Raw genomic sequence first — 15,635 nt, forward strand, 5'->3', positions numbered from 1 at the left:
GCTGCGTGCATTTGCATAGAGGCACTTCAGCTGGGCTGGCTGTGTCACCCTCTTAGGTGAATCTTCCTTGATTCTCTCAGGGTGTCTTGGTCCATTGTCCCTGGCTTGCCTCAGGGCAACAAGTTGAGAGCCCTTACTAGCTCTCCATCCCTCTGCCTCTGGTGAGCTGCCCTACTGTGTGTCACAGGCCAGCATGAGATTAATAACCCCTTCCCCCTTCAAATCTAGTTTAAAGCCCTATCCATGAGCCCTGCCAACTCCTGCCCCAATTACATAATAATATACTTATCTGAGTTTCTCATCAACTAAATGTATTTTTTTCCTTTTGTTTTTTAATTGTTCGTGAACTTTATGAAGTAGTCAAATACTAAGTAGTCAGACATGTTTAAGCTTTTGTACTGTAATTTGTTTTGAAATATTTTTAAGGTAACATTCTGTAAACTAGAGAGAGATAACATGATGGTAAATAAGATTCTTGTATTTTATTGCATATTTCTGTCTTCACTGATCAGTGACATTATATATTCTTAGACTTCAGTTTGTGAAGGCATATCATAAGACTTCCTCCTTTGATAGAAGTGCTCATCAAGCTACTTTCCATCATTATAAGCAGTTTTGGCTGGCTGGGGAGGTCCCAGTAGACTGGAGGTTAGCAAATGTGATACCTGTCTATAAGAGGTTCCAGAAGGAGAATCCAGGGAACTACAGGCCTGTCAGTCTGATCTTGGCATCTTGAATGCTGTGAGGTGGCATGTACGGGATAAACCCAGGCGATGAGGCCCAGTCAGCATGGGTTCATGAAAGGCAGGTCATGGAATCATAGAATGCACTGGGGTGGAAGGGACCTCTAGAGGTCATCTAGTCCAACCCCCCTACAGTAAGCAGGGACATCCCCAACTAGATCAGGTTGCTCAGGGCCCCATCAAGCCTGACCTTGAATGTCTCCAGGAATGGGGCCTTCACCACCTCCCTGGACACCTGCTTGACTACCCTGTTCTCCTGTGACAAGGTGACCCGCTTAGTGGATGAGGGGAAGGTTGTGGATATTTACCTTGATTTTAGTAAGGCTTGTGACACTGTTTCCACAGCATTCTCCTGGAGAAACTGGTTGCTCATGGATTGGATGGGTGGATGCTTTGCTGGGTAAAAAACTGTCTGGATGGCCAGGCCCAAAGAATTGTAGCAAATGAAGTTAAACTTAGTTGATGGCCAGTCACAAGTGGTGTTCCCCAGGGCTCAGTACTGGGGACTGTTCTTTTTAATATCTTTATCAATAATCTGGATGAGGGGATTGAGGGCACTCTCAGTAAGTTTGCAGGCAACACCAAATTGGACAGGAGTGTTGATTTGCTTGTGGGTAGGAAGGCTCTGCAGAAGGATCTGGACAGACTGGATCAAAATGTACTTTTTTTTCTTGTACAAATGACTTTTGTGTATTATAAATGTTTTAAAAACTGTTAACTGTCATACCTAAATCAATTATTTCTGACTGTTTCTGGAACTTTTATTACATTGTAATATAAAGAGACATGGTATTTTCCATTTTTTGGTATGACAAGTACATTCACAAATCTGAATACTGAAACATGCACTATCACCCCCCTGCCCTGCAAAAAGAAAAAAATCAACCCCCCAAAAATCCCCCACACTTTCCAACTACATAAGTTAGCAAGATGAGCAATTTTACAAGAATTTTCTTTTTGTTAAACTATTGACATGTTTTTTAAGCATTTTTCCTATTTATTAGCCGGCTTTTAAATTTAGTACATTTATTATTACAAAGTTTTTTTTATTTTATTTGTTACCATGGACACTAGACTGTGGAGAAGTGACTGATTTTTTTTTTAAGGCATTTCAGTATTCTGCTCTGTGTAATTAAATGCAGTTATTTGCTATCAAAATATATTGATACTTTGCCAAATTTACACACACCTATCATATAAGCTGTATCTCCTACATGATGGAAGTATTGATTCTATTATTTCTACTAATGTAGTATGTCAATTGTGTAGGATGCTTATTTTTACATTTTTTACATTTAGTTTCATTTAGTTTTAGCAAACCTGCTTACTTTTTTGCAAATCTACATCCCCTGTAGTCTTTAAATATATTTGTCATGATGTTTATCAGTAATTGCTGATTAAATACTCATTTGTTAAGGGTGTGTGTATATACATTTATTTGTAATACTGCATTTTGTTGAATGTAGACAACCTGCTTTAAAAAATAAATGTTATTGTAACTTTATTTTTAGAAATAAATAAATCATGAACCCAACAAATGCACACCCCAGTGGTTTGTAGCAAAAGATTTTCTTCTGTTAAGTTTCCTTTTCTTTCTTGACAGGATTATTGCCATGTGTGGTGACTACTATATTGGTGGACGTCGCTTTGCTTCACTCTCAGACCTAATTGGTTATTACAGTCATGTGTCTTGTTTACTGAAGGGAGAAAAATTATTCTTTCCAGTAGCACCTCCAGAGGCAAGTAGTAAAGTTTTAAAATGTAATTTACTTTAATATCATTAATTTTGCATCCAATATTTCTAATTTTCTATGAAAAAAAGCATTGTAGACAGCTTCCCCTAATTCTAGAGCTGTCTCAGCATATGGTATAGTATAAACACATTTTTACTGATAAAAAGTAATGATAATTTTTTTTAAAAATAAAAATCTGTAATGAGAAAGCTAGATATCAGGTATTGCAGTTATCTCCAAATGTAGTCATAACATTATATGTAACCTGAGATAAACAAGAAAATGTGTGGTTATTGGCCAGCAAAGAGCACTATTGTAATGTAGTTAGCCTCTAAAGTTTTATACTGACTTAATAAAAAGTATCTCAAAATAACATTACTATTTTGTAGCAAAGATTCACAAATATGTATCCTGGAAATTACCAATGTTCCTTATAGATGGGCTTCTTTCAGGTGACTATCCTTAAGACAATATCAGTAATTAAAAAACCCTCAACAAACAACCAACCCAGGCAAAACAGCCCCCTCTGAAACACCTGCAAAAACTATGTCTGCAAATCCTCCCCCTTCTGATGTTTCTGAATGTTAAACTAAGGGAAATTTCCAGTGATGTTCTAAAGTACTCTTTCATGAAAATTACATTATTGGTAATTTTATTTTTGGAGATGTAATGGTTTAGCACAAGGGTTCACCTGCCTGCTCCCCCAACACAGAAATGAGGGAAAAGTAACACACACAAACTCAGGGTTGAGTTGAAGAGATGAGTTTACTAAATAAATAAGATGAACAATTACTTTAGTTAATAATCTAGTCTAATAATACAATGCATGATTACCTTAGCTTAGCCTATTTGCAGAAGCTGAGCAAAATGCAGAAAAAAGCAGCATAAAAGAAAATCAGCAGCTACCCCGCTCCCACTCGTCTCACTGCCATCCCAGTGGAAGGGCCAACACCCAAGAACCTGAACCCAGAAGCAGCAACTGGAACAGGAAACCTCCCATGTTACAATCTGAACTTTGAGCCTCATAATACTTTGCTCCAGCCAGCACTTTCATTTTTGAAGCTGGCATGACTGCAGCATGGTATGAATAACAGCAGCAGATTCAACTCAACCCATGACAGGAGATAATTGACTGATAATGTTACAAGGCTAGAAACAAAATTAGAGCATTTGTAGATAATTTTAGGCATTAAGCATTTCCAACTCTTACTATTTTTGACCCTTGGAAAACTTAAAACTAGCAAAGGGATACAAATGGCAATTACCAGTCTTTTGCCTCAGAACAGCATAATGTTGGAGAGATGAAGTGTAAACTAGAACGAAAGGGAAAATTAATATCTTTGTCCTCTTCTCTAAAATTGTAGCCTGTGGAAGATAGAAGGAGAGTTCGAGCAATTCTACCTTATACCAAAGTGCCAGAAACTGATGAAATCAGGTATGTTTTAATAAACGGTAAAGGCAGTTGTGGATTTCTTGGAGTATTTATAAATACTAATGATTTTGATATATGTTCACTATGCAGATACTTCCCAATTGCATCTTAGACTTAATGCTCTGGGAAGTTAAAAGTATGATGCCTCTTTTTTTTGTTGGTTTTTTTTTTTTTTGGTGTCTCATGTCTTGTCATCTCCTTGTCTTTTTTCTTTCTTTTTTATTCCCCATATATATAGCAATAACACTTCAATTCTGTTTGTATTAATTTTAAGAGGAGTTGCATTTAATTGCTAGAAATATGAAACTTAGTTCAGAAGTAAAACATTACTAATTTCAAAAGCTTACCCACTTTGAGAAAAAATTAAGTTTGCACATGAAGGTTTTGAAATAAATTGGCTCCAAATATGCCTGTAGAAGTAGCTAGTAACAGATAAATACTTAAAGCCAAACCAATCTTGAAAACTAGGAAGAGAATGTGAGAAATGATTAATAAAACTAAGAACAGTATTTTTAGTGTCTTCCTCGAAATAAAGAAAAAAAGGAGACAGCCAGACCCCCTTGTCTTTAATGTTCTAGGACTTGTTTTGCTGCTTATGCCTAAAAAAATCTGTCTTTAAAATGGAGCAAAGATAATTCCCTTTCCTTCTCCCTCTTCCCTGTTTTGAAAAGAGTCTGTATTGAACAAATGATACTTTAAAAATGTGTAATCTTAATCTTTTTAAGAAGTTACTGAATTGCCACATACCTACCAAGATGCTCTTTCACTTCCCATCCTCAACTGGGCGGGGTAGAATATATGATGAAAAGCTCATGGGTTGAGATTAGGACAGGGAGGTCACTTGGCAATTACTGTCATGGGCAAAAGAGACTTGACTTTGGGAAATTAATTTTATTTATTGCTAATTAACACCAGAGTAGGATAATGAGAAATAAGAACAAACCTAAAACCACCTTCACCCTACTCCTACCTTCTTCCCAGGCTCAATTTCACTCTCAATTTTTCTCTGCCTCCTCCCCCTGAGTGGTGCAGGGGGATGGGGGTTGGGTCAGTTCATCATGTTGTCTCTGCTGTTCCTTCCTCCTCACACTCTTCCTCTACTCCAACGTGGGGGTCCCTCCCATGGGAGGTGGACCTCCACAAACTTCTCCAACATGCACCCTTCCCACAGGCTGCAGTTCTTCCTGGGCTGAAGTTCTTCCTGAACTGTTCTGGGGCAAGTCCTTCCCATGGGCTGTAGTCCTTCAGGAAATGACTGCTCCAGGGTGGGTCCCCCACAGGGTTGCAAGTCCTGCCAGAAAACCTTCTACAGTATGGGCTGTCCATGGGGTCATAGCCTCCTTCGGGTGCATACAGCTGCTCCACCATGGGCTTCCATGGGCTGCAGGGGAATCTCTGCTCCAGTGCCTGGAGCACATCTTCTCCCTCCTTTCTTGATCTTAGTGTCTCTAGAGTTGTTTCTCTCACATACTCTCACTCTTCTCTTCTAGCTACTGTTGTGCAGCAGTTTTTTCCCCTTCTTAAATATGTTATCACAGGGGTGCTTGTACTGTCACTGGCTCAGACACCCCTGCAACCCCCTCACTTACCAAGACCTTGCCACATAAACTCAATACATTATTATACTTTTTTTCTGTGAACTGCTACTCATTACCTTTCTAACATTTATCAAGAAAATCCATGGGATGGCCTTTACTCCCTGCTTCTCTTGCATTTTCATGATGTGTTATGTGGAAAGGGTGCAAACCCAACAGTCCTGTATCTATTATGAGAACATATGCTAGTTGCTTGGAATTAACACTGCTTTCCTGAGATACTATTTTTTTTTCAATTAGAATATTTAGAAGAGGTTTGTAGTGATTTCTAATGATACATTCTTAGTTTCACAAGTTGATAGAGCATGCTGGTTGGATTGGGTTCTTGATAGGACTATTAGCCTAAGATTATAGAGAAAGGTATATGATGGCTTTATATCCTCATTGGGGTGGAAATTTATTGCAAGGTTGTGTGTCCAGTCTGTTCATACCTCTTTAGCAAGACTGTGAGGATGCTTATCTTTGAGAAGACATTCTTCTAAGCATACAGGCAAGTGGTAAGACAGGAAGGAACTCCCTAATTGTGTATTGGAAGTAGAGCTTCTTTCTGTTATGTATAGTAGGATACATCAAGTTCAGTAAATGCCTAATTGCACTACCAACTTAAGAGGAAAAAGCATTTCATTACTCTGGTAACAAGAATTGCAGGAAATTATACCTTTTATCCCTTTTGTAGGATACAGCTGAAATGTAAAGTTCCATGTGCCTGGCTAGACTTCTGAGATCTGCATGGTGAAATAGTTCTGTTCATAGCAAAGCTGGGACAAAGTACTCTGTTTTACATCAGGTTACAGCACAAGAGTATAGTACATTAATATACTCTTGAAGATTTTATGTATTTCAAGGAATCTTGATTCAGTTTAAGTGAGCTATAACTTCAATAGACTTTTTTTTTTCTTGCTGATTGCTTTGTGCTCAAGTTAATGCATTATCTGTTACCCTCCGTCTCAGATGAATTAAGAGAAGTCATCGTTGTGGAGTTAACTAAAAAGGTTTTATTAATGGTTAAATGGTAATTAATTGATGATACCTGGTTGTCATCCAGGTTGCTATACATCTCCATCATGGCTAATTCCTTCAGATATAGGATACCTCCCTCAACAGTGGTCCACTTGCTTCAGGAATTTGCAAGATGTTCCATGAATGGATACCTGTCTTTCACACTTGACAGGAAATGCTGCCAAATACTGAGGATTCCTGCCTCTTTTCTAATCCTGTTGTCAGTGGCCTTATCCCTAACAAGGGATCTCAGCTGTTAAGCTTCCTTACCCTCTAATTCCTGACTACTGGCTTAAGTATCCTAGTATTGGAGTAACCAGCTGAGAATTTGCTCACTTGGTTGACAGCTTTGCACATCTCACAGCTCAGTTAGGGATAGAGATCGGACAGTTTCTGTCTCATTTCAGTACCTTCCCCCTCCTCTTCTTATGATTGCTGCAGAATAGGCTGACTCTTCTGATTGTTTCTCCTGCTCCCTCTTAGGAGAAGCTTCTTCATCCTTTACCAAACAAGCTGACTTCTGCTTCCGTTGCCTGTTTTTAATTATAGAGGTAACCGGTATAGTTGAAGGCTGGGTCTCTGGTTTAGCCACAGTTTACATTTGGTATGTTTTCAGATCTAGAGACAGTGTAGCAAGATGTGCCTCTGGAATACCAAGGCCATGTGTTTGGGTTGTGGGGTTGTGTCAGTGTGAGCTGAAATTACCCCCACACCGACAATAACCAGGCTAGCTACATCTGGAAGCGAATGAAAGCTGTATTTACAAGCAGAATCTACAATCTATGATGAAATGCAATGAATATGTAGAAATATACAAAATTCACACCATTTACAAATATATACAATCAACAGAAAAGCACAACCAAGCTCCCTTTGCTTCCCCCCAAGGGGACCCTTCCCAAAGGGGCCTCTCTCTCCCAGGAGCCTCCCCCCAGACCCCCCTGGACAGAGAAGCAGAGTTAGCTTAAGCAGAAAGTTGTTAACTTAGCTGCCAAGGTCAGTGTGTTATCTTCAGCCAGAAGAGAAGAAGAAACAGCAGCCAGACAGCCCAGCAACTGCCCCACTGCCGAACGCGAATGTGCAGACTGCCTACTTTGTTTTGGGTAATAGTTCTTAAACATTTCTATCTATCCAATGGAAGTGTTTAGAACAATCGTTATTTTGCTTTCTTACACCCAATAGTGACTTATTTACATTCTTTCACTTTCTCTGTTTTGAACTTTGCAAGGAAAAATTAAAAAGACAGTTTCAAACCATCACAGTCCACCCCTTCTAAACAATTCCATTGGCTGCTACTATCATTTATCTAATCTAAAATAATATCTACAACAATAGGTGAATAAAGACCATAGTCCATTCCGGCTATCTCAGATGTAGATGATTCAAAAGAGTCAAATCACAGGAAAAACAGCAAACAGCTTGTTTCCTCGCAGATGGAGCGAAGAAAGGAACAGGGACTCTCAGGTGACTCAGGGCTCTCAGGGTTCGTGCACCGTAGATCTCATGGACTCTCCTCTTGGGCGCGATGCTGTATCTGCACAACACTCTGAATTTAACCTCTCTCAGCCAAAGTTAGATTTCTTTGTGGAATACACTGAATTTCACCATTTTCTTGCATCACCCAATAGGTGTGACCAGGACCTTCAGCAGAAACCACCCCTCGGACAGGTTTGGCCTCTCCTGAAGGAGAAAATACCCAAACAGTTTTGCCTAACAGATTCTTTTCTCTGATAACAGGAACTCTATCACCTTCTCTCCTTTCGCAACAAATCTGATTGGGCAGGTCCAGCTCGATTCACTGAACCTCTACTATTCACCAACCAGGTTGCTTGTGCTAAATGTTTCTCCCAGTTTTTCAAAGATCCACCCCCCATGGCTTTGAGAGTGGTTTTCAGCAAACCGTTGTAGCGTTCGATCTTCCCTGCAGCTGGTGCATAGTAGGGAATGTGGAATATCCACTCGATGCCGTGCTCTTTGGCCCAGTTTTTTACAAGATTGTTCTTGAAATGAGTTCCGTTGTCTGACTCAATCCTCTCTGGAGTTCCGTGTCTCCACAGGATTTGTCTCTCCAGACCAAGAATGGTGTTACGTGCAGTTGCATGAGGAACTGGATAAGTTTCCAGCCATCCAGTGCTTGCCTCTACCATAGTCAGCACATACTGCTTACCAGATCGAGAACGAGGTAGAGTGATGTAGTCAATCTGCCAGGCTTCACCATACTTGTACTTGGACCATCGGTCACCGTACCACAAGGGCTTGATCCGCTTTGCCTGCTTAATAGCAGCACAAATGTCACAGTCATGGATGACTTGTGTGATAGCATCCATGGAAATGTCAATGGATCTGTCACGAGCCCATCGGTAGGTTGCATCTCTGCCTTGATGTCCTGACGAGTCATGGGCCCACCGAGCTAAGAACAGCTCACCTCGGTGTTTCCAGTCAAGATCAGGATCAGGATCAGAGTTTGTGTCCACCTGGGAAACTCTTGCAGCTAGATCTGCCTGATGGTTGTGTTGTTGTTCCTCAGTAGCTTTGCTCTTAGGAATGTGAGCATCGATGTGTCTCACTTTCACTGGGATTCTCTCAATGCGAGCAGCAATGTCTTGCCACAGATCTGCAGCCCAGATTGGCTTTCCTTTCCTCTGCCAGCCATTCTTCTTCCAGTCTTTCAGCCAACCCCACAAGGCATTGGCTACCATCCACGAGTCGGTGTAGAGATAAAGCTTTGGCCATCTCTCACGTTCAGCTATGTTAAGAGCTAGCTGGACAGCTTTTACCTCTGCAAATTGACTGGATTCTCCTTCTCCATCTCTCGCTTCTGCAACTCTGCGCGTTGGACTCCACACTGCAGATTTCCATCTCCGCTTGTTCCCAACCAGACGACAGGAACCGTCTGTGAACAAAGCATATCTCTTTTCATCATCAGACAGATCACTGTAAGGAGGAGCTTCCTCAGCACGAGTTACTCTCTCCTCTGGAGGTTTAGCACAGCTTGTGCCTTCTGGCCAGTTTGTGATCACCTCCACCAAACCAGGCCTTTCGAGATTTCCCATTCGAGCTCTCTGTGTTATCAGAGCCATCCACTTAGACCAGGTAGCATCTGTTGCATGATGTGGTGAAGAACCTTTGCCTTTGAACATCCAATTCAGAACTGGCAATCTAGGAGCTAGAAGAAGTTGTGACTCAGTTCCAATCACTTCAGAAGCAGCTTTCACTCCTTCATAAGCAGCTAAAATCTCTTTCTCTGTTGGAGTGTAGTTTGCCTCTGAGCCTCTGTAGCCACGACCCCAGAAACCAAGAGGACGTCCTCGTGTCTCCCCTGGAGCTCTTTGCCATAAGCACCAGGTTGGACCATTGTCACTCGCGGCCGTGTACAGAATGTTCTTAATGTCTGGACCAGTTCGGACAGGTCCCAGACCCATCGCTTGGACTACCTCTCGCTTGATCTGGTCAAAGGCTGCTTGTTGCTCAGGACCCCATTGGAAACTGTTTCTCTTTCGAGTCACATCATAGAGAGGTTTCACAATCTGACTGTATCCAGGAATGTGCAGTCTCCAAAATCCCACTATGCCTAAGAAACGCAGAGTTTCTTTCTTGTTGATGGGATTTGCCATGGTGGAGACTCTGTTTATCACATCCATTGGGATGTGACGGCGACCATCTTGCCACCGCACTCCCAGAAACTGGATTTCTCTGGCAGGTCCTTTCACCTTGTCTCGCTTGATAGCGAAACCAGCTTGCAAGAGAATGTCAAGATTTTGTTACCTTTCTCGAAGACTTCTTCAGCAGTCTCACCCCAGACGATGATGTCATCGATGAACTGAATGTGTTCTGGAGCTCCACCTTTCTCCAAAGCATCATGGATCACTGCATGGCAGATGGTTGAACTGTGAATCCACCCCTGGGGCAAACGATTGAATGTGTACTGAATGCCTCTCCAGGTGAAAGCAAACTGAGGCCTGCATTCCTCTGCTATGGGAATAGAGAAGAAAGCATTAGCAATGTCTATGGTAGCATACCATTTGGCCTGCTTGGATTCCAGCTCATATTGGAGTTCCATCATGTCTGGTACAGCTGCACTCATGGGTGGAGTTACTTCATTCAAGGCACGGAAATCAACTGTCAGACGCCACTCTCCATTCTGCTTTCGCACAGGCCAGATTGGACTGTTGAAAGGTGAATGAGTTTTGCTGATGACCTTCTGACTCTCCAACTGACGAATCAAGTTTTGAATGGGCACCAAAGAGTCACGGTTGGTTCTGTATTGTCTGTGATGCACAGTTTGAGAAGCAACCGGCAGCTTTACATCCTCTATCTCATGTTGTCCCACAACTGCAGATTCATCTGAAAGCTCAGGTCTAATAGACAACTTCAATTTCCCTCCATCAATTTCTACAGTTGCTATTCCAAAAGCCCATTTGTAACCCTTAGGGTCTTTAAAACGCCCTTCTCTCAGAAAATCAATTCCCAAAATACAAGGTGCATTAGGACCTGTTACAATAGTATGTTTCTTCCACTGCTTCCCAGTTAAACTTATATCAACCTCTATCTTAAACAACTCTTGAGATCCACCAGTGACTCCCTGAATAGTTATAGATTCTCCCCCTTGATAATTTGATGGTATTATGGTGCACTGAGCTCCTGTGTCAACCAAGGCCCTGTACTTCTGAAATTTTGAAGTGCCAGGCCACTGGATGTACACATCCCAATAGATTCTGTTATCTCCATTATCCCTTACCTCCCCCTGGCGGAAGGCAGGGCACCCCTAATGGTGGGGATTACCTCCACATGTACAGCTGGCACAACGTCCAGCACCAGAATTAGGATCACTGTTGGAGCTATCAGAGTTGTTCTGGGAAACTGAGGAAGCGACAGCTACCCTCCTGGTATTGCTACCTCTGGATCTGCCCCTCTGCAGCTCCCGTAACCTCTTGAAAAGATCAGAAGTTGGCTGACCATCCCATCTGTTCATTTTCTCACCAAACTGATCACGCAGAGTTATCCAGATACTGCCACGTGATTGCCTCTGCTGTCTATTTTGGTTTGACCTGTTCTGGAATGGCCTTCTCAGAGCACGTCTGTTCCTGACCGCTCAAACTTGTATCCGTCTGGAGGAAGTATAATCAGAATCATCCCCCTTCATCAAGTTGGATATGGAGGTTTTAAGTTCCTCCTTCAGCTCTTTCATGCAATTCTTTATCTCTCCAGACAGAGTTTCAATGGCTGAAACCAAAGAAGTACGTGCGAGACTATCCTCCAATTGCCTCATTTGGTCAGTGAAATGGCCAACAGTAGGAGGCGCTCCACCATAATTTCTTGCCACAATCCTGCTTGCCAGAATAGTAGCATAATTAGGAGGAGCAAGCTTAATGAGCTTTTTGGCAAGGCCTGTTCCAACAGGAATTTCATCAGGATTCAGAGTCTTATGATCTCCATACATTACTTCTCTCACAGCAAACTCTCTCAGACGCTTGATTCCCTCATCTATTGTGGTCCAAGGCTTAGGGTTCCATGGTAAATCATCTCTGCTGGGGTACCTGAGCAGGACTGCCAGTAAGAGGCGTGCCTACAGAGAAACTTTACCAATGCACTTGCCTAGATGCTTGTCTATGTGGGTATCCTTTGAGAGCATACCCAACTGGGAGGCCGACTTGTTGCCTGCCACCAACACTGGGGCTCCCATATCAAAACACCTGGCTAGCCAAGACAGGACTGGCTCAGTGTCTCCCCTGATGTAATCCTTCCTCACATGTCTAATTTCCTGTCTGGGTGCATTAGCTGACTGTATGTCATCCTCATCATCTTCATCATCTTGAGGTCGCTGTCCCCATATTCCTACTGCAATCCTCCGTGCAATTTCCTGTAGTTCAGAAGCACTTCCAGCAGTTGCTAATTTACCAGGGTCTACATCCTGACCTACATCTCCATCATCCATGTGTGGTCTCAAGTGGTCTGCCAGAGTTTTAAGGCTAACCTTCTCTTCCCCACCAGAAGGATCTTTCTTAACAGAGGGACCCTGAGCAGAAGGACCCTCACCTCCTTCTGCACCTTCTGCACCATCTCCTGCAGCATCTGTACCTCCTCCTGCGGCTCCTTTGCGCTTTCTGGTGATAGTGGCAACCAAATTTAGTGGGTTGGCTTTCACATTGACATCAGAGGTGGCAGGAGCTGAGGAATTCTTTGCAGGGTTAGCAGGTGCAGAGGGATTCTGTGCAGAGTCGGCAGGTGCCGAGGGAATCTGTACAGAATCTGTAGGAATAGAAGGATCCTGCGCAGAGTCAGCTGGTACGCTTTGAGATCCTGCAGCCACTGCTGCGTCCATAGCGGCAGCAGAGGGAGGAGGAGGCGACTGTGGCTCGTTAATGGTGCCTGCCTGCGCAGCCGTGTCTGCCTGCGCAGCTGTGTCTGCCTGTGCCTCGTTAATGGCGTCTGCCTGAGTAGTCATGGCTGTTGTCTCAGATTCTGGCACACTTCCCAGACTTTCTGGCAAAGGTCCCACAGCTACTCCTGCTGGATCTGCGTCAAGGCTATTGGCAGCTTTCTCAGAAACCTTAACTGTGATTTCCTGGACACTGTAATCAGAATGAGAACCTAGTTCCGAATCTCTCTGAGCTTTTCTATGTTTCCTCTTACATTTACGCACATTGCAAGAGCAAGTAGCCTTATGTCTTTCTTGATACAGTGCTTCCAACACCCATATGATTATTACAACAAGAACTAGATTCAAGATTAGCATAAAAACGAATTTAGGATTCCACTGGTTCACATAATCCTCTGCAAGAGGAATAGCAAACTCAAATGCTTCTGCTGGCAGGTTTATAGTTGAGTTACCATATCTCCCCAGCCCAATAAGACCACAACAGAATTCAACAACATTTAGTAACGTGTTTTTAACCCAAAGAAATGACTTATATGCCACATATCTCACAGTATTGTCTATCATGGAGGAAATGGCCCATTTGTAGATCACCAGGGTCAGACAAGAATAAATAAAATGCCAAACCAACCAAAACAGCTTCATTTTGCTTCCTAATATGAGCAGGAATAAATCATACAAGCAATCGCCCCACGTTGGACACCAAAAATAAAAAAATGTGTCAGTGTGAGCTGAAATTCCCCCCCCCCCCCCCCCCCCCGACAATAACCAGGCTCAGTCTGGAAGCGAATGAAAGCTGTATTTACAAGTAGAATCTACAATCTATGATGAAATGCAATGAATATGTACAAATATACAAAATTCACAACATTTACAAATATATACAATCAACAGAAAAGCATAACTAATCTGCCTTTGATTCCCCCCAAAGGGGACCTTTCCCAAGGGGCCTCTCTCTCCCAGGGGCTGCCTCTCCCCACACCCCCCTGGCAGAAAGCAGAGTTAGCTAAAGCAGAGTTGTTAACTTAGCTTGCCAAGGTCAGCCAGAAGAGAAGAAGAAACAGCAACCAGACACCCCAGCAAGCTGCCCTGACTGCAGACTGCAGACTTTGTTTTGAGTAATAGTTCTTAAACATTTCTATCTATCCAATGGAAGTGTTTAGAACAATCATTATTTTGCTTTCTTACACCCAATAGTGACTTATTTACACTCTTTCTCTGCTTGAACTTTGCAAAGAACAATTAAAAAGACAGTTTCAAACCATCACAGGGTTTTTTTTGTTTGGATTAGGATTAATTTGGTTACCCAAGGATGTGCAAGATAGTGAATAGTCGTTTTCATGAGGGAGAAAACCTCACAGAAGGTGGTAGTGAAGATGCCATTTCGTTTCCTCCATGAAATCCTCTTGGTGGAAGTGTAATTGTTAATTGTCTCCATGAGATGGTTCCTAAAATACAGTAGTGGCTTCAATAAAGAGCCTAAATAGCAGATTCAAATGAAGTCCAGTGTTTTAATAATAAATCTTTCAGACAAAACATTACTAATCACTAAAAAGCACAGCAAAATGCAAAAGTCAATACCAGTCATGATCTTGTACAGCAAAAAAAAGCATGGCACAGATCAGATAAACTAATGTTGAGAACAGATAAATCAACATTGTGGTGAGCAACTCTTAACAGGTATAATAATTATAAATTCCTTCTGATATGTTTTGGTCAAATGTGTTATCTCAAACCTGTTGAGTCCCACTGTTGATTGTCAAAAATGACTGCTGTGGTTTAACCCCAGTTGGCAGCTAAACACCACACAGTCACTCTTTCACTCTGCCCCAGTGGGATGGGGGAAGAATTGGAAAGGCAAAACTGAGAAAGAAACTTGTGGGTTAGGATTAAAGATAGTTTAAGAATTAGAAATAAATAAAATATTGTAAAGGGGGGAAAAAACCCACCAACCAATGAAGAAAGGAAAATAAAACCTAAGAAAAGCCAGTGATATGAATGAAAACAATTGCTCACCACCAACTGATTGATGCCCAGCCAGTTCCTGAGCAACTGCAGCCCCTGACAACCTCCATTCTCCCAGCTTTATATGCTGAGCAATGACATCGTATGGTATGGGATATCCCTTTGGTCCAGCTGTGTCCTCTCCTGTCTACTTGTGCTTCCCCAGCATACTTGCTGGTGGGGTAGTATGAGAAGCAGAAAAGGCCTTGATTCTGTAAGCAGTGTTCAACAATAATGAAAACATCCCTGTGTTATCAACACTATTTTCAGCAAAAATACAAACCCCAACCCCATACACGCTACTATGAAGAATTTTAACTCTATCCCAGCAAAACCCAGTACACCCAAGTTTGGGATTACTTATACTAACCTTCCAGTAATGAAACTCCCTTAGGACATTTTAATACTTTGTATTTGTGCTCTTATTATAGCTATCGGCATGTCTTTTCAAGGAACTATTCTGTATCTTCTTTTTAGCACTTCATGTGCAAAGACCTAAATAGTAGATATTCCACAGTCTTGATTATACAAAATCAGGTATTGATAACAGTATTATTTTCTTAGACTATTAAGGGAATCTTTGTTTGGTTTTGCTTATGTTTAGTATTTGATCCCTCTTGATTAAAAGAAAATGTCACTATCAATGTTGTGGTGGTTTTTGTTTTAGGCATCTGTGGTGAATGATGCCTATGCCCAAGGCTATATCCTTAAAGTGGCAGGACATGTGCCTATGTGTTGAGCTGGAACCCCCTC

General features: G+C 41.9%; 1 protein-coding gene across 1 annotated transcript in view; it reads left to right on the forward strand.

Annotated features, from left to right (window-relative positions):
* Positions 1-15,635, forward strand: part of LOC128979116 (ras GTPase-activating protein 1-like) — a 203,148-nt gene that overhangs the window by 31,789 nt on the left and 155,724 nt on the right. Inside the window, exons 4-5 of the mRNA XM_054397213.1 lie at positions 2,347-2,482; positions 3,841-3,911. Coding sequence (XP_054253188.1) covers positions 2,347-2,482; positions 3,841-3,911 — 207 coding nt within the window. The remainder of the gene's footprint in view (positions 1-2,346; positions 2,483-3,840; positions 3,912-15,635) is intronic.

The sequence above is a fragment of the Indicator indicator genome, chromosome W, assembly GCF_027791375.1.
Source record: "Indicator indicator isolate 239-I01 chromosome W, UM_Iind_1.1, whole genome shotgun sequence".
Lineage (NCBI taxonomy): Eukaryota > Metazoa > Chordata > Aves > Piciformes > Indicatoridae > Indicator > Indicator indicator.